This window comes from Anguilla rostrata, chromosome 8 (assembly GCF_018555375.3).
Source record: "Anguilla rostrata isolate EN2019 chromosome 8, ASM1855537v3, whole genome shotgun sequence".
NCBI classification, from domain to species: domain Eukaryota; kingdom Metazoa; phylum Chordata; class Actinopteri; order Anguilliformes; family Anguillidae; genus Anguilla; species Anguilla rostrata.
In genome coordinates, this window is record NC_057940.1 from 42,246,127 (window position 1) to 42,270,894 (window position 24,768).

Below are 24,768 nucleotides of genomic sequence, written 5' to 3' on the forward strand. Positions count from 1 at the left end.
ATTAATCGTAGTCGTCCCTCCAGATAGCGAACTGATTGGACTGTTTTCTGTTGCTCTCGCTGCCGGGGGGAACAGGGACTCCAGTGAAAGATGCGTCTCAGAGCGGGCTTGACAAGGGTCCAGCGCGGCGGGGCCTTGATGACGCTCGCCAAGCCGATGCAACCGGAGCGGCGGCGGTGGCGGTGGGCTCAGGGCGCGGCCGGGGCAGACACACACACACACACCGCCAGAGCTGCCCGCGGCGCACACCACAGGACCTGGCAGCCAGGTCTGCCCCACCGTCCAGCGGGAGACGACGGCTAATCCGCCCCAGCTTCTCCCTACGCCCCTAACCGCCATCTTAATCTCGCCCGCAAGAGTCACATCGTTAAACTGCACGCATGTACACCAGCAAGCTTCTGTTTTTATGCGTGCTGTCATACATGTGAAAGAATTCTCACTGGTAGTATTCCAAGAAAAAAAAAAAAGGGGGGAGGTTCTTCTAACATTATGCCCTTGGGTATTTAATGTCTACCTTTAATGCGTGTTTAACGCACACAGCAAACCCGTGTTAATTTTTAAATCCACCAGGGACATTTAACGCGGGAAAATCAATAGCACGGTATCAGCCGGGCCCAGTATCCTCTTCACAAGCGCACACGCACCTAATCCTTCAGCGGCTCACGTTGCCATAACCCATGAGATCTGTCAATCATCTCTTTAATAATTCAATTGAACAAAACGGCCCAGTGAATTATTTAGCAGAGCTCCCGACTTGCACAGGTAGGACAGTCGAGACATGAAGCTCTTCTGTTCCAACTGTACAATTGAAGGTAGGAGCTTCTTTTTCCTCATTGTCTCAGCAATTTAGAGATATCTGCTCTGCTTGTGTGTGTGTGTGTGTGCGCATACCGAGGGAGCGAGTGAGAGTATAAGAGAGAGAGAGAGAGAGAGAGAGAGAAAGAAAGAGAGAGAGAAAGAGAGAGAAAGAGCAAGACAGAAACAGCTTTACAAATGCACTCCAAATGATTTAGAATTGGAGATGACAGTCTTGATGGTCAAGCTTAGCAAAGTAAGAAATGCGTTGTCTGCTTTAGGACGTTCATTTCCTGTGTGAATGAAAGGAGTCTTTCTAAACTAAATGTCAATTAAAATGCACTATAATTACAAGGAAATGTATAGTGCTTCACTAATTAACACAACAGTACTAAATCATAAAATATCAATCTATTTCACCTGTTCTAGTACAAATAAACACAGAATGATTTAAACATTCAGCATGTAGGTTCCTTACATATCTCTAAGCTAAAAAAAGACACTCGTTGCCAAAGGGCTCTCCGAGAAGTCTAACGGTAGCATACACAGCAATTTGGTTGAAACAACCTAGTTTTTTTGTTGCAGAATGTAGCTTCCATTCCTGTAATTACAAATGGCCTGCACTGCTTAAAGAACAATCTGAATAATGCACTCCATGTTTCCAAGGCTGCTGGTTGAGAACAGCACTCCTGTTGCCATCCCCTGACTCTGCTACGAAAGAACATCAGCAGCCTTTTTACATGGGGGAAAACTAACCTGAAGTACTGATATCCTTAACAAGCACTTTCAACTCAACAAGACCAGGTGAAAACCTAGTATATGGCTGGACCTAACACACTTCATCACTCACTCAGTCACAGACATTTGCGTTTTAGGGCTGGCCCTGCTGTTGCGGTCCAGCCAAAAATAGTTCATACAATCAAGTACACTTTCTGAGGTGCAAGCAATGTGTGTGTAAGCCCTGAACAGTGTCTTCTACAGTAACTTCTGAAAAAGTAATGCAGTTGCAATGTTAGAGGTAAACCCAAAATGACATTCAAAACCCAGACCAACACCACTTGACCCCCGTCCTTAAGAAACAACCAAAACTTTTAGGGACATACAAAATAAATTTTATTATCCTTTTTTCTTCTTATTTTCTACATTGTAGTTGCATTTCTAGACACAGTCATCATGAGAGAACGCAGTTAACAATTCATCCAGACACAGGTGCAACGTAAAATCTCTGTTGTGTGCCCGAATGTCAATATAGAATTATTGTACGGAAAACGAGGAACCTAATTCTTTTCTTTTTTTTTTTTTAATACTCAACATAAAAAGAGAGCCCGTCTAGGGCAGCCTCAGTCCTGTTTCAGACTGAGCACATGAAAAAGAGGGTTACACTTCACTCCAAGTGGGTCTTCATAGCACTTTTATAACCTCTAAATAAAGGCCATAACCCTAGTCATAAGCATACATAAACACTGAGATCAGCTTACAGCGACTGCCGTGATGTCATGAAGTGTGTGATGACGGGCATTAAGAAACCAGTGAAAACGTTGCACGTCACACGTCCAGTGAAAACCAGCCGCTATAAAGTGCTCGTGTCGATGTATGCTCATGACGCGCGGGGCTATGTAAAGTTGTGTTATGTAAGGACAATTGTAAGGTTATGACACGTTACGTAGCACTTATTAAGGTATTACGAATGCTACATGAGACCCACTTCGAGTCGGGTGGTACCAAAAAGAGGGAGGAGGTGCGGAGCGGGAGCTCCCGTTACGGCTGTGCCCCGGTGGCTGCTGGGACCTGCGTGCCCAGGGTGTTCGTAGAGGAGATGACCGGTGATCCAGCAATGTTACCCAGAGGCTGTGAGGAGGACATCGACGTTATGCCTGCCGGAAGGAAAAACGGATTGCATTTTGGGTTCTGTAGTTTGCTAACCAACTGTTACAGACTGTTCACAATACCTCATCATATCTCATCTGGTAGATGTGCATATAGTGTACAATCTCATATTGTTAATTCTTCAGGAAATACTACACAGTCAATATATCTTGCTGAATTAATTAAGAAATGTATCTAGCTCTAGCGGTCTGGCTATGACTGGGACATTAAAAACAATTCCCAGCAAATTTGTGCTATTTTTGTAAACCCCAAAGTAATCATCAATGGCAGCCCTCATCAGTTAGAAGACTGAAATGCATTTGGAATGGGATCCGGTCCAGCCCTATTTGAGGGTATCTGTGGGCATCGACCCAGAGAAGGATTAATTGGATGCTCAGGGCTCTACACAGATCCTGACACAAAGCTGGGTGTGTCGGTGTAATCACAGTGATTTAGTGTGACAGTTAATGGCTGAGACGTGAGAAGCTCAAACTGTGGCATGCTCTCATATCCAGCCTCTGGTCTAACCTTTAAAAAGAGACATTTCTGTCTCTGCTGCTCTGAGTATCTATCAAGTGTAAAAACTCAAATTACACGCGGCACTCAACGCTGGCCCAACCTGAGCACCGGAGAGCGGTGTTAAGCGGTTCACCTACCCGCCATCATGCTTGAGGAGCTGACGGGGGTGGTGCCAGCGGGCATCCCCGATCCTGAACCCATCCTCACTTGGTCTTTCACGATGGGATCTGAGAGAAAGAGGTGGAGAGAGTTAGCGAGAGGTAGAGACAGAGAGAGCGAGAGAGAGAGAGTGCGAAAGAGAGAGAGTCACCACTCAGCAGGCACACACTGATGACACAGCCCAACTGACGGTGCGATTCCAAGGCATGGGAACGGTTTCCACGGGAACCTCTTGCACAGATTACATTGCAATTTTTTTTTTTTTTTCTTCAAAGCCAGAAGAGCAAGAGGGCTACACAGTGCACCTACTGAGACACAGCCATGTCTCCTCATGATCCTGATTTGGAAACATAAAAGAAGGCTTTGACAGACTGACCAGCTGAACCGTTTACCTTGAGGTGTACCAGGCCTTGAGGACCGCGACTGGGAACAGCACATGACATTTGTGTTCGGAATGTTCCGGACAAACGCACAGTGGAGCGATTGTGCGGGCAGAGGCACGTCTTATCTCTCGTAGACAAAAAACCTTTTAAGACCGCCGTTTTAGCCCGGGCGAATGAGGAACGGCACAATGCCGACCGTTGGATCCACAGTTCCACGCGCCGCGGTCCAGCAAATTTGGGTCAGCGGCATAAAGGAACGCTCGTTACCCAAACGAGAGTGAACTCCCCGACCTCGAGCGTTGTCACATGACTGACGAAGGCACGTAAAGTCGGGTTCGCTCTTTGCCGCCGGCCACCAAATCGACCGCGAGTGTTCGCAACGCTAAAGATCCGTCTTTTGGACTTCCCCAAACACAAACGCTAAATTAGCTTGAGGGGGCACAGATCTTCCCGCAGGTCTCCCAAGCCAAAGGGATCTGTTTCCCAAAGCCTGGTTCAGCAGAGAGAGGCCGCTACCAGACGCATTCCTCACATGAACGCTGCTGTGGTGTTGAGTGAGGCTAATTCCTGGGATAATCTGTGGAAGCCGGAATGCTGCGGGGAATGCCAGGAGGCCGAGCTGCCGGTCCGAGAGTCGAGCCTGGCACCCGGCGGGACTCTGCCCGGGCCGTGGCGACTGGGCTGTATGCGCGCGTCGCCCGTGTTTGGGGAAATAAACGCGCTCGCATGGGAACTCTGTGACGACAGCGGTCCGAGGGACAGGCGGATGTACATGAACATCGTATACACTTCCTGTTCTTTAAAACCGAAGCATTCGAATCGGCCTGGAGACGTGTGCGTGTACATGTATGTGTGTGCATGCGTGTGTCTGTGTGTGTGTGTATACATGTATGTGTGTGTGTATGTATACATGTATGAGTGCGAATGCGTGTGTGCGTGTGTGTGTGTGTATACACGTCCGTGTAGGTGTATGGGCGTGTGTGTGTGTGTATGTGTGTGTGTATGTATACATGTATGAGTGCGAATGCGTGCATGTGTGTGTGTGTATGTGTGTGTATGTATACATGTATGAGTGCGAATGCGTGCATGTGTGTGTGTGTGTGTGTGTGTGTATACATGTATGTGTACAGGCGTGTGTGTGTGCGTGTGTGTGTGTGTGTGTATGTATACATGTATGAGTGCGAATGCGTGCGTGTGTGTGTGTGTGTGTGTGTGTATGTGTGTGTGTGTGTGTATACATGTACGTGTACAGGCGTGTGTGCGTGCGTGTGTGTGTGCGTGTGTGTGCATGTGTGTGTGTGTGTATACATGTACGTGTACAGGCGTGTGTGCGTGCGTGTGTGTGTGCGTGTGTGTGCATGTGTGTGTGTGTGTATATGTGTGTGTGTGTGTGTGTGTATACATGCATGCATGCAGGTGTGTGTGCATATGCATGTGCGTGGGTGTGTGTGCATATACAAGCACGTGCACGTGGTTCGGGTGGTCTTACAGAAGTAGGGGTGCTCCATGGCCTCCCGGGCCGTCAGGCGGGCTTGGTGGTCGTAGCGCAGCAGTTTGTCCAGGAAGTCCAGGGCTTCGGTGCTCACCAGGTGCTGGTTCTCGCTGTGAACGAACCGCTCCCACCTCTTACGAGAGTGTCTGAGGGAAGAGACACAGCATCGCATCATGTTAAAATATTCATTTGGCTGACACATGTCCAGTTCCCACCTTTGGAAAGGCCAACTGTCTACAACTACACCTGTGTTCACTTCAAACCCCCCAGCTGATTCAGGAGAGTGCAGACATCCATGGTTCTCCTCTGAAACCAGATGCTTCTTTTCACACTGTAGACTACAGCTAAGCTTGCATAGAGTTGAGTCTGTGGAAGACCTTCCATATGTGGCTTTGACATGTACTCCATAGGAGCAATTGATCCCTAACTGACTGAACGTAGACCCCTAGCCCTTAAACCGACTGAACGCTTCTACACACTGGGCACTACAATTGCCAAATGAGCGTTTGTTCTATGAGAGTTATCGGCCACCGTTGCCAATGTCATGGTCGGGATTCAATCAGAGACCGTGGGGCATGTCCATGAACCACAGCGTGATGTTTAAACTAAATGACTCACCCATCAGCTGCTGAAAACACTTAAAAATGAAATGCAAAGACACACATTACATCATGAGTAAATACATTCACAAAGAACTAAGAAGTTGGGGATTGGTGGTTCACGAATAGTAACTGATTAATCTCAAGTATCCCCATCATAAATCATACACAGAAGCATTATCTACAAGCTTTATCCACAAAATAAAAACAACACAAAGAGCACATATACTAAATCCATAGTGGGGCCCTTTCATTTTCCCCCAGACAACCACGCATCCACAATGAGAAAGTAGACATTAGACGGCCCACATGAGAAGGCATTTCATTTTTAGAGATTTTCTGCTGAAATTGTTAATGACAGCCCCGGAATCCGAAACCATGTGCCCTGGGACACGTGCGTACAGTACAGAACCTCTTATTCCTGCATAATGAGGAGTTACCACAGCGAAGCGGCTCGTTACCTTGCTAAGTGGATGATTACACATTGTCTAGCTGGCAAGATGACTATGCGTAGCAGACATTTAAATTCCAGGCAAGCTTGTTCAATTTTGTACGCCCCCACCCCGCCCCTCCCCCCCATTAAAATAATTTATTTCATTAAGCCGGGCTGTTTCTGCATCCGTGACCCCAGCAGCCCAGAATATGAGAGCATGAACAGCTGTCTGCTGCACCCCCGCTCTCATTCCATTGGACAAGAAGGACCAATGAAATTCCCTGAAGGCGGCCTGCTTCTGGGACGGCGGGTACAGCCCCCACTCTTTGAGCCGTCTCCTCTTCTCTCTCGCGTTTCAAACTCGGTGAACCCGGCCGACGGCTACGCTGCCCGGCCCGGCGGTCGGCCGGCCGGTTCTAAACAGACGAGCGCTACGACACTCAATATTCCCTCTGAGCGCAAGCCGCCGCCGAGTCTCTTACTGCAACAGAACCCCTCACGCTCGGGGATTAACATTTTTCCATCGGCTACCCTGGTCTTCAGGCAGTTCTTCCGGATAATTTCAGCGACAACAACAAACAAAAAGAAAAGCAGGGACGAGAGCTTTTGGAAGTGGCCAGCAAGCTGCCGGACTTGGAACAAACGTACCTGCCCAAAATATCGTTGAACCGGGGGTCCAGTTCGATGTTGTACTTGTCAATGTAGTCGTACAGGTCTTCTGTGCCCAGGACTTTCGCAATTCGTACAAGCTGTGAGAGACAAATGACATGTATTACACACACACGCGCACGCATGCGCATGCGCACACACACACGCACATACACACACGCATACACGCACGCACGCACACACACTCACGCAGCTTTCTGTACTTTGCGGGATGGCTGCCAGCTTTGTGGGCTGAGCTGGTATGGGAGGGTGAGAAGAGACTCGAACGAGGAGACTGAAAATTAAGATTCTGCCATGAAATACAGAAACATATTTTCACTCTGCATGCGTCTTCCACGCTTAATCACTACAAAAATGGGACGGGTGCTCTGCAACTGCAGACGCCTTCAAAAATACACAGATGAAAACTTTCAATGACTATTCACCGGAAAATCAAGTTGGAGCACTCTAATAAAGAGCGCTTTCTAGGCAAAAATTATTCTCACATTTTCAACTTTGTTTCTGATGTTGGCTAACATTACCTTACTCATAACCTTAGCCATATTCGAGGAAACATTTTCACATTTGATAAGCTCTTTTAATTAATGCATTTTCGCACAGTGATGTGTGATCTGTGAGGGGCTGGTGATTAGCTGAACTGGGCCGTGTGCCCGAGGAGTGACCCTTCACCTGGTCGTAGTTGTCGTGTCCGTGAAAGAAGGGCTCCTTCCTGAAGATCATACTGGCCAGCATGCACCCTAAACTCCACATGTCTAAACTGTAGTCATACATCTGCAGGCCAAAAGGAAGTGAGAACGCAGCATTAGGATTTCAAATGTCAACTGGCAAAAATAAAAGGGAATGTTGCGAGGGCCGTTTGCACACAGCGCTCAGCGCAAATTGCATCATGGGAGGGTTTATGAGAAAATAAAGCTTGCTTTCTAAGGCTTCTGGGCTTAGACACATTCCAGCAGACCGCATTCGCTGATGTCCACCTTGCATTCCTGGTCTACTTTTGCCAGTCCATCTGAATTACAGTCAGTGAATCGCAGAAATAAGTCAAACAACCGATAATTCAACCGCTGACAATACATAAAACTCTCAAATATATATAAGCGCTCACCTGGTAGTCTACCAGCAGCTCAGGTCCCTTGAAGTATCTGGATGCGACTCGGACGTTGTACTCCTGGCTCGGGTGGTAGAACTCCGCCAGGCCCCAGTCTATCAGGCGAAGCTGCAAATGTCGACAGACATCTCATCTCCAGCTCAAAGCAAATGATTTGCCCCCATTGTTCACAAATAGCAATTGTGATTTTAGTGCAGTTCCCCGTACAAGTGTCACGAGTACATACATCATAAACACAATATATTGTCACAAGTAGTACTGATTCACCTCTAGGCTTGGATACCGAAACCCAGTACCACTATGGTGCCGGTTCCCATCACAACGCAGATTTCGGCGCCTCTAAAAAGCAATGCCCGAGCAGCCGATGTAATATGCTCCGATAAGGAAGTCAGAGGCAGCAGAAGCGCCGCTCACTCATGCTACCACCACACACCTTCACTAGCTAACGTTACACTCGCTCGACTCGGTCAGCGATAGCACGTACTGTTAGCAAGCTAGCCGACGTTAAACTCGGTCAAAATCCCAAAAGCGAAATGGTATAAATCATAAGTAGAAAGTTAAGCAACTAAACAAAACAATTACATTTTTCAATTGTTTTTGCCTTTGCAATAAAAAAGACATTCTTTAATGTCATAATTTGCTCTTTATTTTAAAGAAAGTATCAGGTCAACATTTTAAAAGTAGTGTTTTAGCACCGATATCAGCAAAATCTAAATGATACCCATCCTTACTCTTGATTATGAAATCTATATGATGCAAATATTAGAGAAATATTATAACACTAAGCAATATGAATTGGCAGAGATACAACATTATGCATAATACTCTGAATATCGTAATAATTTTACACAGCGTAGTATGCTCAGTTAAAGTTAAAAACGTACCACAGTCAATTTCCAGTCACATATTTAAGACATACTGCCAACAAAATTACAGCAAAAGAATTAATTGAAGTAGAAAAAAGTTGAATCAATATCAAATAAAAAGGACATTCAAAAAATATTAATGATACACAGCTCTGCAGCTAAAGGAGCAAAATTTAGTACGGAATATTAATGTGTTATCACCATTTAGCTAAATGTATCTGCACATTAGCAAACTCAAAAAACACGCCTTGAATGTCTTACCTCTGAGGACAATATGCTTTACCTAATTGGCTGAATCAAAAGGTAAAATTAGATAAGGATTTGCCACCTTGTTTCCTGTATAGCCAAGACACCAAAAAGCAATAAGTAAAAAGTTCACAGTACTCTTACATTTCCAACTGAATGAAGGTTACTTGCACGAACATAGGACAGAAATTCAGCCCATAGGCACTTTCCTCTTGTGAGTTCAAAGGCTGCTCTCCATGTGTGCAAATAAAATCAGTCACAAGGGCTTGCAAGAGTACTGTATAGACCTTCTATCTACAATTACAATTCCTGCTTTGGTCCTGCTCCTGCAGCGTTAATATGAGCACCTTTAATACGAGATGCTAAAATGCCTCATAGTCAACTTGTGAAGTTCTTATTTGTTGAGCCATTATATGCACAGGGTTAGCCTGTCAAAGACAAGCTCCAGAGGGAGAGACAGGAAGTGGGATACCTTTCGGTGTTCATGGTCGATCATGACGTTATGTGGTTTGACATCTCTGTGCATGATTCCCATACTGTGGCAGTAGTCCAGGGCCTGTGGGGGGAGAGAACAGGAAACAGAATTGTTCAAATTATGGTAACCATGCTCTCCAGCAGAACCAGGTAATCCGGAAAATATGGTACAGATCCAGAGACAAACCTTTCCACTGAATTCATTACATTACAGGCATTTGGCAGACGCACTCCACCCTCAAATAAAATAATTCAGATGAGAAGACACACATTCAGCATGAAGGAAACAGAGTCTACGCAGCCGACCTGTCAATCGAGAGATTCTTGCGCCAGTGATATCATTAACCTGCGCTGAACACCTGAGCCCTTATTGAGCACAGGTCCAGTCAACACAGGCAAACAATGAGATACTTTCTACTTTGCCACAGGTACTCCTTAGACAACTATCAGCCAAGTCTCTATTGCACGCAAAGCTACCCTGGAAATCCCATGGAACGTTCTGTGGTTGTTCAAAGCCCATTTTGCAGGGTGCCACCCATTCCGTGTTCCACGGAGAGTGAGATCATGTCTGTAAACACTAGGCGCTGTGTGAAACGCTTTATTTCAACGGATGAGAAACAGGGTTGTTCATCCAGCCCAGACACAAAAGGGCACCGTGGTAAAAACACTGCAGCTTTGGCCAGTAGTGGGGAGCTGTGGGTGCTTGTCTGCCTGAGCAAATCCTCCAGGCTTAAACACATGTCGCTGCCATATGGACAGGATTCACCGTTTGCTCAACTGAATCTCCGTCAGACGGTGGTATCTGACAGGACAGCGTGAGGGACACCTCAAAAGCCTGACACCTACAATGCAATACCTGCATACCTAGCAGTACAGGAGATTACCACAAACCAGCGCAATCTTGGGACGGCACAAGCAAACCATTTAATATTGTTCACTAGAGTCACGCAAGATAAAACATTTACTCAGGCAAATGACACTCATGACTTAAAGAGCTTTTTTAATGTTTGTTTTTCTCCCTGGCACCATGACGGTTTAGAAATGCATTCAGGTGTGGCTCTGCAGCAAGAGAATACACAAAATGTATGTTACTTTTCAGACAAACTCCTAAACAATTCATTTTAATTGAACTCCGTTATTTAATTAAATATGAAGAATTCTCTAGGGTGGGGGGCAGTAACACTTCAGATAATGTTTCCAATAGGAGCTTTTTGCTTCTCCTAACTCTCCATCTTTCAGGACGACAAAACTGGTTCATCTTCTGAAGACCCAAGAATGATACAACCCTTCAAATGGTGTATTTAAACACCCCCCGAAAACCTTCCTCAACAAGGCTTGCTTGACACTTCCAAGTGGTCAGAGCAGTTCTCTCCCTAAATTATTAATAGCAATGAGGAAAGGTGATATTACCACTGGTGCACAACCACACTTCCATGCTACTTTTTTCCACAGAACCATCTGAACTATCCGGGTCTTGATCAAAGCCCTCTGCTGTAAAGCACCCATGCCTCTATCTGTGGCACAGCACAGCAGCTGAAGCATTCTCTCTAATAAACACGACGGGGGCTTGCCAACTTTAGCCCTCCAAATTAATGCAGAGGGGGGGCCAGCTATTTCAGTCCGGCCAGCTAGCGGTAGAAAGCAACCATAAGCAAGCCTTACCTTTAAGATTTCGTACATGTAGAACCTGATGTCATAGTCTGATAGTGTTTGATACAATTGCTGTGGAAAAAGAGAAAGAAAATTTACCTCACATCATTGCTGTTCTTACATGAGCCCAGAGCCTCAAGAATTTGAAAACAGATTACAGCTATATTTTTGTATAAATAAGGGTTCACCATGAAGTACCATGAAGAAATTCTTTTAATCAATCGTTAGCGTCCATTAATCGATTAACAATGATTGACAGATAAGCTTAAAATCTACTATATGACCAATAAAAAGAGTGACTCATACAACTTATTAAATGGGAGGTGTAGTTCATCTCAGAGAGGTTTAAGACATGACCAAACAATCATTAAAATAAGATTAGCATTGCGTATTAAGGCCATAATGGCAGGAATAATGACTAAATGATACGAGCACGGATTCACGGACTGAGAAATCTGCTCAGGAGAGGAAGGAACGCTGATATTTTTATTACAGGCTGGCTGAACTGCCACTGCTATGGTGACAAAAGATATTGCTTATTAATGCTTAACTTTGTGTAAAAAAAAAAAAAAACAAATGAACCACTTTAGTTGTTTTTGTCTCCGACAACACTTGGAGTCGCAAACACGTTCTTATAATAAAAAGAACAGATCTGTCTATTCAATAGTGTAAATTGCATTCTGTAGAGCAAGTGGTAGGCTATTCATTTAACAAAATAGCAGCAAGTTCCCCACTTTGTAAAGTAAGCCTCTTGATGAGCAGCAAAAAAAGAAAGGTAAGTAAAGGCATAAAATAAAACGTGCTGTGAAATTCCCATCAAAAGATCGCTAATAGGCCATATTCCTGAAGGCTGTAACATGTAGCCGTAGCACGAACAACACAGCCTATGTGCCATTACCTAACTTAATACCCAAGCATTTTTGTTATGGAATATGAGCATGTCTACATGCGTTGGGGTCAGTCTGGTCTGCAGTCTGCTGAGCGAAAGCTGAGCAGACACGCTCAGATGGCACCAATGTTATTGGGCAAAAAACATTTTGTTAATGCTGTCAGTCGGAGGAACCGTGACACATCAACTTTCCAACAGTAGAGGGGATACGTGTCTATCAACACAGAAAACGTCTCTCTAATGTAAAATATGAATCGCGAATGTTAGGTTATTACTGAAATGGTTCATTGAAATGTAACCGTTTAATCAATAAAGGTCATCAATCTACGTTCTCATGAACAATTTACCGTTAATTGAATAACTGTTAATATCCCTACCATGAAGGGTTATCTTACCTTGAAATCTGTGTTGTTTACGTGTTCAAAGACAAGGGCTGGTGTCCGAGACTGGAGGATACATAAAAGAGGAGAGAAAGAGGCAGGATCTTGTATCAGACACGATGCCTACTGGCAAAAGGAATTTCAATGAGCTTTACAAATTCATGAGCTTACTATAAAATTCCCCATTTACAGACAGGCAGACAGACTGCGTGATCAAAGAATTAGTGTATTTCTCATGCACATAATGTTAAAATTGTCACCATTTTCAGGGTGACATCATGAAATGCCTTACAAGATCTAAGACATTTACAGAATAAAGCCGAAATCAAGCATCAGGGGAAAAAGTAGTTCGGTTATTCAGAGCTTTAATTGACTTTTTTCCATATTATCGGCCTCATTAACCAACTGGAAAGTGATGCATGTTTGTTTGGCAGGTGGTGTAGTGTCACAGGCGCATTTCACTTCAAAACACTGACCACGGGATCCTTGACGATGTCTAGAAGTGTAATGATGTTAGGGCCGCCTCTAAGATTCTCTAGAATCTTAATTTCTCGTTTGATTTTCTTCTTTTTTACTGGCTGCAAGGAAAGAAAGAAAAGAAAGGAAAGAAAAAGAAAATTCAGCTAATTATGACACTCAGTTGGCAGTAAGTGCTACACAAAGACTACCTGAGATCAATCATTCAAAAAAAATAGAGACAATTCCAATGGACATAAAATTACAAACAGTAATTTTCATCAAACCACAGTGTCACAACCAGACTGTTAACACTCACAGGCAAAAATTTTCAACGAGATTCTAAATGGTTTTAATTTTACAGCTTACAGAGCAAGGACACAGGCACATGTTCACTTGATCAGCACTTTTCCAGAATGAAGCATGTGGCTGTTGAACCTGCCTGTGCAGAGTACAGACTTAAAATAAAATCGCAGTTCTTGTCTGGCTTGACAAAAAAAAAAATTCAGAGGTGGTTTTCAACCTTTGGAACCAATCACATGATGTTCCAATGTTCCCAATAAAAGCAAGACCAGGACTAGTAAAGACTCAAACTGGCAGACAGAATCAAATTAACTTGCCAACACTTTTAATATCTTGCTTGTTTTTAGTTCATACCAGCACTTAAATGAAATTAGCCAAATATAAAGCCAAATTCACTTTTAGGTTGTAAGAGAATCAAAGGATACCCCCCAAAAACATGTTTTTCCAAGTAAAATGTGACTAATAAGAGCTCAAAACAGTGAGTTAGGAAGAGTAAGGGGGCTGACAACATCTAGGTTTGCTTGGGATTTAGCTCCAATTTGGGGGGTCTGCCCTTTTTTTAAAAGATTTTTTGCCCACCAGAATAAACATTATTTTTGCTGTGATTTTTGTGAAACACATCCACGCCTGTTTTTAATCGTAAAAGAACAGTGTTTTGCATATGCAAGTTGTGCGTGTCGATGGCGGCAACGGCGACGAGAACAAGGCTCCATTCACAGCCGGGGTGAGGCGGGGTCAGCCGCAGGTCACCCGGGGATACAGCCAAAACAGTCGCTCCAGGAATGCGGCACGGCGAGACCTCCCGGCAAAAGCCACAGATGGAGGAGTTGCCGTACCTTCAGTATTTTGACGACTACTTTCTCATTGTTCGTGATGTTGATGGCCTCAAACACCTCGCTGTATTTGCCTCGGCCGAGTTTTCGCACCAGCTGGTAATCGTCTTGATTCCTGAGAAACAGGAAGAAAAAAATATATATAACCAGTGGGGTTGAGTAGAGGCCAACCATTCAGATTTCTGCTGTTATTTTGTGTCATAAGACTGTAACCATGAATGAGTGATTCGGAAAAAAACACTTTTTCAAATGTGAACCGAAACAAAATATACAAAAGCATGCGTATGTATGTATGCACTTATTCAATGCCACTTGAACAGGTATTTCTTGAACACAACTGAGCTTAATTTTCATTACTGAATGGCTCATGACGCACGTGTCCCTGGGAGTGTTGGGTTCTTTCTTTCAGCTGCACGTTAGAGTGCTCAACATTCGGCGGCGGTCTCCCTGCTCACCCCCACTCGACAACATGTGACTCGTAGTCCCAGTACTCCCGGGGACGCTGTGTGTTCACGTCGGGGTAAACTCTGGATCGACTTGTGACTGGACCCGACATAGTCTGGATGTGGAGGTGACGGCACTGTTCTCCTGATCACCTGGAAGAGGGAGGTCTGGGTGAGGACACGTCCAATTGAAATATGTGTCACGGCATGAGTCAGTCCCAGAGTGCTTTGCACCAACTTGAAAAAATTAGTTTGCTGAAAATTCATTACCTAACTTTTAGATTTTTCAGCTAGCTAATGTCAAACGCATGATGCTAAAATGCCTGAACACTGGACTGAGTACACAAATGATCCTGCATCAATTTCCTCCTTCCTAAATGTAGCAGTAGCCTCCCAATCACCTTTGACATGATTATGCTACATTTCATATTTAAGAGATACACACACTTTGCAGCTGCCATTTACCAAGCTACAGCACCCGCCTTGCTCAGACAGGAATTAAGATGCGTAAACTGTAAATAACAGAGTGACGGAGACAAATATTCTACAAAATGGCATTATAATGTGATTTTAGTTTCAGACTGAAAAACCCCACAGGTAGTAGGCTAGAGCAAGACACTAAGAATACAGACATTCTTCAAACTTCCACAGACCAATTTAAATCTCTACTTCTTAAAAGATATAGGCCTATATATATTTTTGGGAACTATGCAAAATCAACAAAAAAAACAAGATTTTAGGGCGGCCATTGTGCTTGTAATTAAAGCACTAATATGAATTTATCAATCGATTACCAAGTTTTATTATGTTAAAAATACACCCAGAGACAAGCTGTGGGAGGCTCTTGTATTAAACAAGCTGAAATATGCTATAGAAATGTAACTACAAAAAAATATATGAAATATAGTTTTTATATAAAATACCTACCATAAACAACAACATATTAGCATGTAGAAAGGCATGGTTGACAATCTTATTAAATGTAAATATGATGCAATTTATTATCTTTCAGGCAATAAATGTGTGAAACATTTGTACCTGCACACCTCCTTTCAATAGTGAGGCACCCAGAGCTCTCCTTTTCCATAAATAAATATCACAAGCCACCTTTCACAGTACAACAGGCTGTGTTCACTATATTACACTTATTCTGCTTCAGTTCCTCAGACTTCCAGAGGTCTGTCATGCTTGAAAGTCCACATCTTGTAAAAATACCATTTGTAAACCTGTATGCTCTGGAAACAAATCCCCACCATGGTTTTGTCTTGCAAGAGTCTGACCACAAACAGAGATGAGAACAGTGCAGAGCAGGCACACATGCAGGTCCACAAATCAAACAATTCACTCTACAATGAAGAATTTCGTAAGACCCTGTACACTAAATTTATGGATTCGGTACCAGAGGTTAACCACAAGTGCCACAATTGCTTTTACTAATCAAAGCAGACAGCCAAAGAAATCCTGAGAGCTTCTGGTAGCTAAAAACCGCATTAACGCAGGATTCTGCGTCCTTTTTGCGCAGAAAAAATAGCCAAAATGCAGAAAAAAATGCATTCTATAAATGGAGATATTCCCAGGTCTTTTAAGATTACAAGGGGCGATGACTCAAACTTAAACCACAACAAAATAATTACTCCTGCTTCTTGGAGCCAATCATCTTTCGGGGTCTGACATTTGTGTTGTTTATTGATCATGACAGTGTTCCAAATACATTGACTATAATTGTGTGGCCTGCCAAAATAGAATTGACCCCGCCCAAAAAGATTTTTTTTACATTAAGTTACGTGTCAGTTTCTAGTTTACTGCAATGCAAATGCAGTTTAAAATGAAAATGCAAATGTGAAGCAGAAGTTAACTTGACTGTATCACAGAACTATAGGTTTTAAAGAGCTCTTCGATTGGTACCATGTCCACAGAATGGGACTTTATATCATAATAAATTAATCCAGGATATTGCTTTTGCTGTTGACAGCTGCCCTCTTGGGAATTCCACGCACTACAGTCTCTAGAGTTTACAGAGAATGGTGCGATAAACAAAAACCATCCAGTGAGCAGCAGTTTTGTGGGCGAAAACAACTCTGTTAATAAGAGAGGTCAGAGGACAATGGGCAGACTTGTTGAAGCCAACAGAAAAGCCACAAATGTTGAAATAACAGCTGCTTACAACAGTGGTGTGCAGAAGGGCATCCGTGAATAGCCTACATGATGAGTCGAACCTTAAAACGGAAAAGCTACAGCAGCAGAAGACCACACTGGGTTCAACTCCTGTCAGTTAGCAACAAGAATATGAGGCTACAGTGGGCCCGCAAACACCAAAATTGGATAATTTAAGATGGGAAAAAACGTTATCTGGTCTGGCGAATCTCGATTACTGTTGTGACATACAGATGATGGGGTCAGAATTTGGTGCAAACAGCATGAATCCTTGGATCCATGTTTCTTTGTTTCTATGGTACAGGCTGGTGTTAGTGGTGAAATGGTGTGGGGAATCCAGACCTGCCAACCTTGGGAAAATATTCTGAGTACCACAATAGTCAGTGTAACGCTTAGTTCACGTTTTCGCACCACTTCGCTTTGCATGCACACACACACACACACACACACACACACACATACATAAGCCTTTTCTTAATAATTCTAGTTTTGATTGTTGAAGTGATCAGGCAAAATTGTATAATTTGACCTGATTCTAAAATATCACTTGCGCTGCACTGGGCTATATTATGATATACTTGCAAGTCAAAAGTTTGAGTACACCGGCTTAAAACCATTTTTTTCATGATTAATATTTCATTATACGATGTGTGCTTATACAAACTGATAACCATAAGTGAATTGCATTCAATTATTTAATAAAAATTGAAATAATTTATTTTGTATATTGTAACATATGTTTCAATTTTCAAGTATTTACAGAAACTTATGTTGTCATGTAAAAAAAAAACTTATGTTGCGATGTAAAACACTGTCAATTGTGAATGAAATCAAGTTTCTGGTCATGATTTCCAGTTTTATTTAATAATTAAATAACTGAATCAGCTTATATAGGCACACATCATATAGGCCTAATGGGGAAAAAAAGTATTAAATTTAAAAATTATCTAGGAATGTAACTAACTAACTTTGTAACTAACTTATTACCTGAAGCTCCTTGGTGGCTAATGTCAAAATCATAATTGCACAATGTGCAAAATGCATGGTGCGGAAGTTTTGAGGGGCGGAGGCACGGCCATTGCTCCTGATATTTTGCGAGGTACTTCTGGGGTGCATGGACTCGCTTCTTTTTAATAGGTCTGCTGCTCTCTCTCCCCTTGTTAGTATCCTCGTCATCTGACGTCATGAATATTTTCTAACTGCAAGGCTGGTCGGGTGACTGGCTGCAATAATAGGAATTATTTGCTACGTTAGCAGTCTGTAGTCAAACACCTTTGCAATGGTCACTTTGCTCCAACAGGGCGTGCGCGATTCAAAGTCAGAACAGAGAGTCTCCGTAGCGTTTGAGTTACTGCAGCTAAATTACTCCATCAGTTATTCACACCGTAGCCGTCTCGTAACGAGGCTAAAATCATATGCGAGCTACTACTACGGCTAAATATATACACAAATTTATCTCATTAGGATATACTCCTTGAAATGCATCATCTCGTAAATTTACCGAACTTCTACCGAGCATTTCGTACCTGCGTATTTTGATCAAGAATTGTGTGGTTGGTACACCACACAAAATGCGTGCAGGTTGGCAGGTCTGGGAATCTTTTCTTGATTCACATTAGGCCCCTTAATACCAATGAGCATCATTTGAATGCCACAGCAAACCTAAGCTTTGTTGCTCACCATGTTCATCACTTTATGGCCACAGTCTACCCTTTTTCAAATGGATACTTCCAGCCAGGTACATGGCACAAAGCATGCATCATCTCTAGCTAGTTCCCATGAACATGACAGTGACTTCAGTTTACTCCAATGGCCTGCACAGGCCCCAAATCTCAATCCAATAGGGCACTTTTGAGATGAGGTGAAATGGGAGGCAGAGGGGGGTTTGGTCCTAGCAAACAAAAATGTATTTAATTTGTTTAAAAAATTATTTTTGAGTTTTGATCACATAAAGCAAGGCTCCCTAACCCTGTTCCAGGAGATCTACCTTCCTGTTGGTTTTCATTACAACCCAAATTTGGCACACTTGATTGGCAGTTCAGTAAGATCTCTAGCTGTTGAATGAGGCATGCTTTTTTAGGGTTGCAGTGAAAACCTACAGGATGATAGAGCTCCAGGAACAGGGTTGGGCTGCTCTGATCTAAAGGATTAGATAAAGGGTATTCATTCATGGTTTCCCCAGAACAATGAATTCATGTGGTATTTCAGCCAATGAATAAAAGGCATGCATGTCTCAAAGAGCCAATTATCAGTCAGTTACATGTCACTCGCTTTAGTTTAATCAAATTCATCAGTTGTCATGCCGGAAATAAGTAGGCTACCTCAAGTGTCAAAACTGCACCAAAGCGTACACAGTCACTAAAAATACAAACGGGAAGTCCTAGCATTTGGAAATACTTTTCTACCATTGTCGATGGTGCTAGAAAGGAACTTTCACTTGTTAGTTGTGACAAATGTTCAAAAGTGCTAACATACAGTGGTCACAACACAGGCATATGGGAAATCAGATGTCACATAGCCTATGCGCTATGATACTATGAAAAACAAAGCAGTCAGCCTCAGGAAAAAATAAATACAAGTTGTGTAGACGGCTAGTATGAATGTTTAAATTATAAACAATAGCCGAAGAATGTAAATATTTGTTGCTTATTTTCCTTCAAACATCCTTGGTTAACTGGCTATTTAAAAATATATAGAAGTTTGTTTTTTTATATAAAGGTCAGTTTCAGCATTGACCGAAATCCCTAAGGAATGTTTCCAAAGTCTTGTTGAATCCGTGGTGCAAAAAGAATTCAGGCTGTTCTGGAGGCAAAAGTGGGTCTTATCTAGTACTAGAAAGATAAATAAATAATAAAGTGGCCACTGAGTGTATATATTGCATTTCTTTTGCAATGCAGCAAATTACAATGCAAAGAAACCATCTGATTCCATTCTGAAATAACAAAATTTGAAAACTTTGAACAACTGAAATTTCATTTCCGAAGATACATTAAAAATAATCCTACAAAAAAAAAGTCCTACACCGCACACTTCACCTGTCTTAGAGACGGCCGCTTTGATCTTTGCACTATTAGACTTTCTGGTTGGGTGGAGCACCACAGATTGTGTATATAGTAACCAGCCTGTAAGCTGTATGTGTACATTAAAAATTAAATGTTGCCTAAAGTTTTCTCTGCTCACTTATTGAGAATAGTCATTAATGGGCATATTAGAAGACTAAACATCCATAGGCTACCTAGAATTGGACAGCATGGAAACCTCCCAGAATGAGTAAAAGACAAGAGTTCCACAGGAGAATACCGAATATGGACATACTAGCATATAGCTACAGAGACACTCCCAACTCCCTGTGGAACTCACCTCAGAATATGCCTAGTTATTGACAACATCATGGGCATCCGACTCGCCCATGATGTTGTCGATCAATAATCCAGCCTTCGCATCATACTGGACCATAGCTCCTGCCAGTGAGCCACAAGTTATAACAGAAGTGGGGGGGGGGGGGGCAAACTTAATATACTCCTTAAATATAATTAAATATACTCCATAGTTCTCCTTCATCTAATAGAATCCCTCATAACTTTCAAAATGTTAAAATCAAATTACCGCTAAATCTATTAATGTAATATTTTCTATAGAACATGCAGTGTACAGCACGAGTAATACCTGGCCATATAATAAAACACATGTTCATATTGTAACAGTTGCTATTGGTGCTATCTAGCCAACGAAAGGCTACAGAATACATGTATGCAACTGTTTCGCTCAGCTACAGTATCGATATTCTCACCTACTGTGGCCAAGGGTAAAAAAATACATAAATTAATAAATTCACAAATATAGGGAATGCTTGTAAATCGAATGAGGTGGTTTTAGCTGTGTTTAAACATGTTTTAAATCGGCTACTGATGACCACAAGTCCGTTGGCACGATTAAGTAAACAAAGAACATGTAAATACTAGCTGTTATTCTAGCCGTCTTAGTATGTTGTACATAGTACTTATTAACGTAGGATGTAATTTGTAGCAAGTTAGTATGCGGTTTCGAACACAGCCATGGAGAGAAGACACTAAAGGCTGCGTCATACTATGTACTACATACTATACATTGTTTTAGCGTGTCTGAAACAATAGCACAAATTATATTAAATATTATGCGAAAAATACCAGGATATCATGCTACATACAATGAAATAGCATAGCATGCAAACACTGCACACTACATTGGCATGAGTATCCCACAATTCATTGAGATAGTCATGACAAAAGCAACCAGACATCAAGGCATAGGGAGGTGTCATGCAAAATAATGCACACCTGTCTCACACCATCATCAACGTGCAAAATCTTGATCAAGATGAAGCGAAATGACCACAAAGGGGGAAAAGGGAGGGGGGGTTAATAGGGGAGCTTGAATTCAGTCCATTAAAATAATTTCGTTTTAGCACTCAGGTGATATAAATTATCATTACAACTTGAAAGGGGTCCTTACACAACTTTAAAGGTCATCTACTTTATTTACCACCAAAAACTCTCGTCAAACATTTGCCATCTCGATATATGTTAAATACATCAATCTTGGGCTGAATAAATTAGGAAATGTCACCAAGATTACCGTTATGCTTTTAAAACTACACTATGGACTAGTGTTAAAATCGCGTTCAAGTAATTTAATTAACTAATTTAGCCTTATTAAATAATTATTCATGGCTTGATGCCACTGAGCCTTTTTTAATTGCAACTCCACGGTGAGAGGCCTGCCGCACATACGAAGAAGCACGCATATCTTTGGCAACAGCCTAGCAATATAGTAGTACACCTAGCTGAAGGAGATTTTAATATCTAAATAATCTTTTTTGATATTTCACCTTACAATCTGCGACAAACCGTTTGTGTGACTGTATAAGCGAAGTAGCAATAGACTTTCCGAAAGGCATAATACGGGCTGGCTAATGTTAGTTAGCTAGCTACCTGTATCGTAGCCATGGACATGACCTAAAAAGACTTGCGGAGAAGCACATATGAGGCTAGGTATCTAGTGAAATAAGCCTATATCGCAGAAGAAAAGTGTGGTTTTACCTAACATTCAACAGCAGACTAATGGCAAACTAGTCATCTAGCTACCTAGCCTAGTATTTGAGAAAAGACTGCGTTCCTGTCGTTACTCAGCCTGAAGTAAACGTATAAATCCTTAGTTTTTGAAGCTAGGTAGCTTTCAAAAGGAGCCAGTACTGACTAACTTAGCTACTCACGTTAACTAGCTAGCAAACTATTTACTTTGCTGGCTGAGGAGCACCCATGATACCCACAAGCTAGCCAACTAAGGCCACAAATAACACTGGATATGCCCCTTGCTACAAGTTAGTTAAACAAACCGGGCAATAGTAACGTTAGTCTAAAGGTTCGTAAGCAACGGCTATGTAGTGGTCACCAATAAGTGTAAACTAGTCAGCTTGTTCACATAAACTATAAACCCGATTTAGCTAGCTTGCCAGTAACGCTACTCTACCTAAACTCAGCTAGGTAGCTAACGCTAACTTACCGGTGGTTGTCTGCCTAGCCAGCCCCTCCAACTTCGTCACAGCTAGCAGTCGGCCACTACACCACTGTTTCTAACGATAGCTAACCAGCTATGGAATGGAATGACAGACGTTGAACTATTGATTGAAGACGTGAAATTGGTGGTCTTGCCCAATTGCCTTGGTTATTGTGACTGGCAAGCAAACATTAACCATAACCGGAATTTACTGTGCCAAGCACTTCCCCGTACACCAGCTTACACAGGCACCAAGAAAGCATTGCTCGGTCTAGTTAGACTCCTTGTGCGCTTCATATAGACCAACGCAGCCAATCTGTAACACTAGCTAACCAGCTAGGTCTAGGTTGGCTTGCTAGATTTTTAAATGCACACCAAAATTTCAGTCAAACACCGAAACCACACCACACAGAAACAGATCCGACCGTCCAGTTTTCAAAAAACCTTTCAGCCAGCCAACCCTGGTTACTATGCAGGTAGTTTCAAATAGGAAGCGTTTCAACCGATGCTTCCAACCGCTCCATGATCTGGTGGCGGAACTAATGCAGCGAGCAGGCTAGCCAGCCAGCTAGCTTGAGAATACTCGCGACTCGCATAGTATTTGCCAGATCCGAAACCCTTGTGTGGCCAAGATCTCAGTTTTTAAAGAGCATAATCCCAATCATTGATTCTCCAAAATATGTAGAATGTTCCTAAATGAAATATACGTTCTTATGATATATTTCACGTAAAATATATACAGTTTATTACCTCTCTGCGCTTCCAGGATGACAATATGGCGGTTCCTGCAGACACTGGACTCCGGCAAACAGCTTTGAGATAAAAGGGGACAGCGTCCTCCAAAGCTCCGGGTGGCGCAAATGCTCACTCCTTGGTAGAAAAATCAGGTAGAATGATGACTGGATGAGCGGGGTGGAAGACTGATTAGTAACTTCGGAGTGGAAGGATTTTGTTTTTAAATAATGTTTTAGTAGCGATATAGTTTCTTTATCAGTTATTAATATTGTGGTAACGAATCGCAAATTTTAGTGCATGCTAAATGAGCGTAATTGAATTTCTTCTGGTCTAAGTAACTACATTGCAGTGACATATAATTACTATTATTATAATATTTATGTATTTTTAATTCAGGTCATTTATGTATGTGGATAACAATAGCATACCTACACACAGTTTCAGACCCACTTTATACGACAACAGAACAAAATGTCTGTAATGTAAGAGCAACTTTTTTTATAGTTTGAGACTTGTTGTTGCAGTTTGCCAAGGGAATTCCAAGAAAAACACTGCCAGCAACACATGACCACATGCCCCGAAGTAATACTGTTGAACCAGTATTAGCCTACTTCAGGATATTGCGGTTTTGAAATAATTTAACTGCTACCTTGCTGCTCCCCGGCCTTATATTAAAGGTATTCTTATTTGGGATAAGACAATTGGATCGGAATGGCTATGTTCGTGTCAAATAATGACAGCAGATTCAACGCGCTATCGCTATGCAATACGATGGATGGGGGTATAATTGTTGCTTTTGTTTGAGCATTTAGTCTCTGTGGAAGGGGAAACCTACAAAACAGGTTTTGTCTGTCTGCGTGCATGCACGCTTGTGTGTTTGTTATTGTATTGCAGCTATGTTGCACGCTGCATATCATTGTATGACTGCAAGCAACAGGCTAATCTTACATTTTTAAATGTTGTGTACTGCTTCAGCATTTAATTTGAGTGCTATTGTTTGCCCCATTTGGAAGTTATCTGGTGTATCTGGACAAAGTAACTGACAGATAATTTGGTGTTCTCTCTCTCCTGGAATAGGATTTAATGTATTATACCAGTACAAACTGCCGTCTGAACAAACAAAAGTCTCCAATTTAATAGAATAAATTAAAATTGCCCAGATAATGATTTGACTGATTAATTCGTTTTTTAATTACATTTCTTAAAATAAATTAGTATTATTATGCAGTGTATTCATATAAAAGTGTTATGAATTCAATAAACTGACCTTTCTTTAAATTGTGAAAATGCTTTTTTTTTTCTTATTTAAAAAAAAGAGAAGCCTTTTTTCATAAAACATTTTTTTCTCAATGTAAATTATTTCCTCTCTTGGCTAAAGTAACTGGAAACTCGCAAAGAACTTTCAGTTAATGCAGCCATATATTTCAATAAAAAAGTGCAGAAAATGAAAAGGAATTAATCCATTGCACATAAACATTTGCAGTTACAACATATAAACATCATTTCATTGTCTGAATATCGCTCGGTTTGCAATCTCAGTCAGCAAAGGTGCTTGCCACCCACACAAGCTGGGCACCATAGTCCAGACACCATAGGTTTGAGGGTACACCAAGAACCAGTAGCCTATTTCCCTGCAGCAGAACACAATTATCTTACTAGGGTTACTGTGATTACCACTGCATTGGTTCATGAATGCATTTGCCACCCACATGCTACAAGTTGCCATCAGTGTGAGATGTATCTCCTCTGGTGCCTGTTCTCCTGTAATGTTATGTTGTTTGTTG

At 42.2% G+C, this 24,768-nt stretch overlaps 1 protein-coding gene across 2 annotated transcripts; it reads right to left on the minus strand.

Annotated features, from left to right (window-relative positions):
• Positions 1–1,884: 1,884 nt before the first annotated feature.
• On the minus strand, positions 1,885–23,156 carry zgc:86598 (STKc_CK2_alpha domain-containing protein). 2 transcript variants are annotated; one of them, XM_064348339.1, is made up of 13 exons: positions 23,000–23,156; positions 14,573–14,713; positions 14,121–14,232; positions 13,002–13,103; positions 12,541–12,591; positions 11,269–11,328; positions 9,605–9,688; positions 8,018–8,128; positions 7,585–7,686; positions 6,895–6,995; positions 5,212–5,360; positions 3,318–3,407; positions 1,885–2,669 (listed from the first exon to the last, which is right to left on the minus strand). In XM_064348339.1, exons 2-13 carry the CDS (start codon positions 14,671–14,673, stop codon positions 2,554–2,556), a joined length of 1,179 nt encoding a protein of 392 aa, XP_064204409.1. In that variant the 5' UTR covers positions 14,674–14,713; positions 23,000–23,156; the 3' UTR covers positions 1,885–2,553. The 2 variants fall into 2 exon arrangements, with proteins under 2 accessions (XP_064204409.1, XP_064204410.1); XM_064348340.1 differs by lacking the exon at positions 23,000–23,156 and adding an exon at positions 22,256–22,410.
• Positions 23,157–24,768: the final 1,612 nt, after the last annotated feature.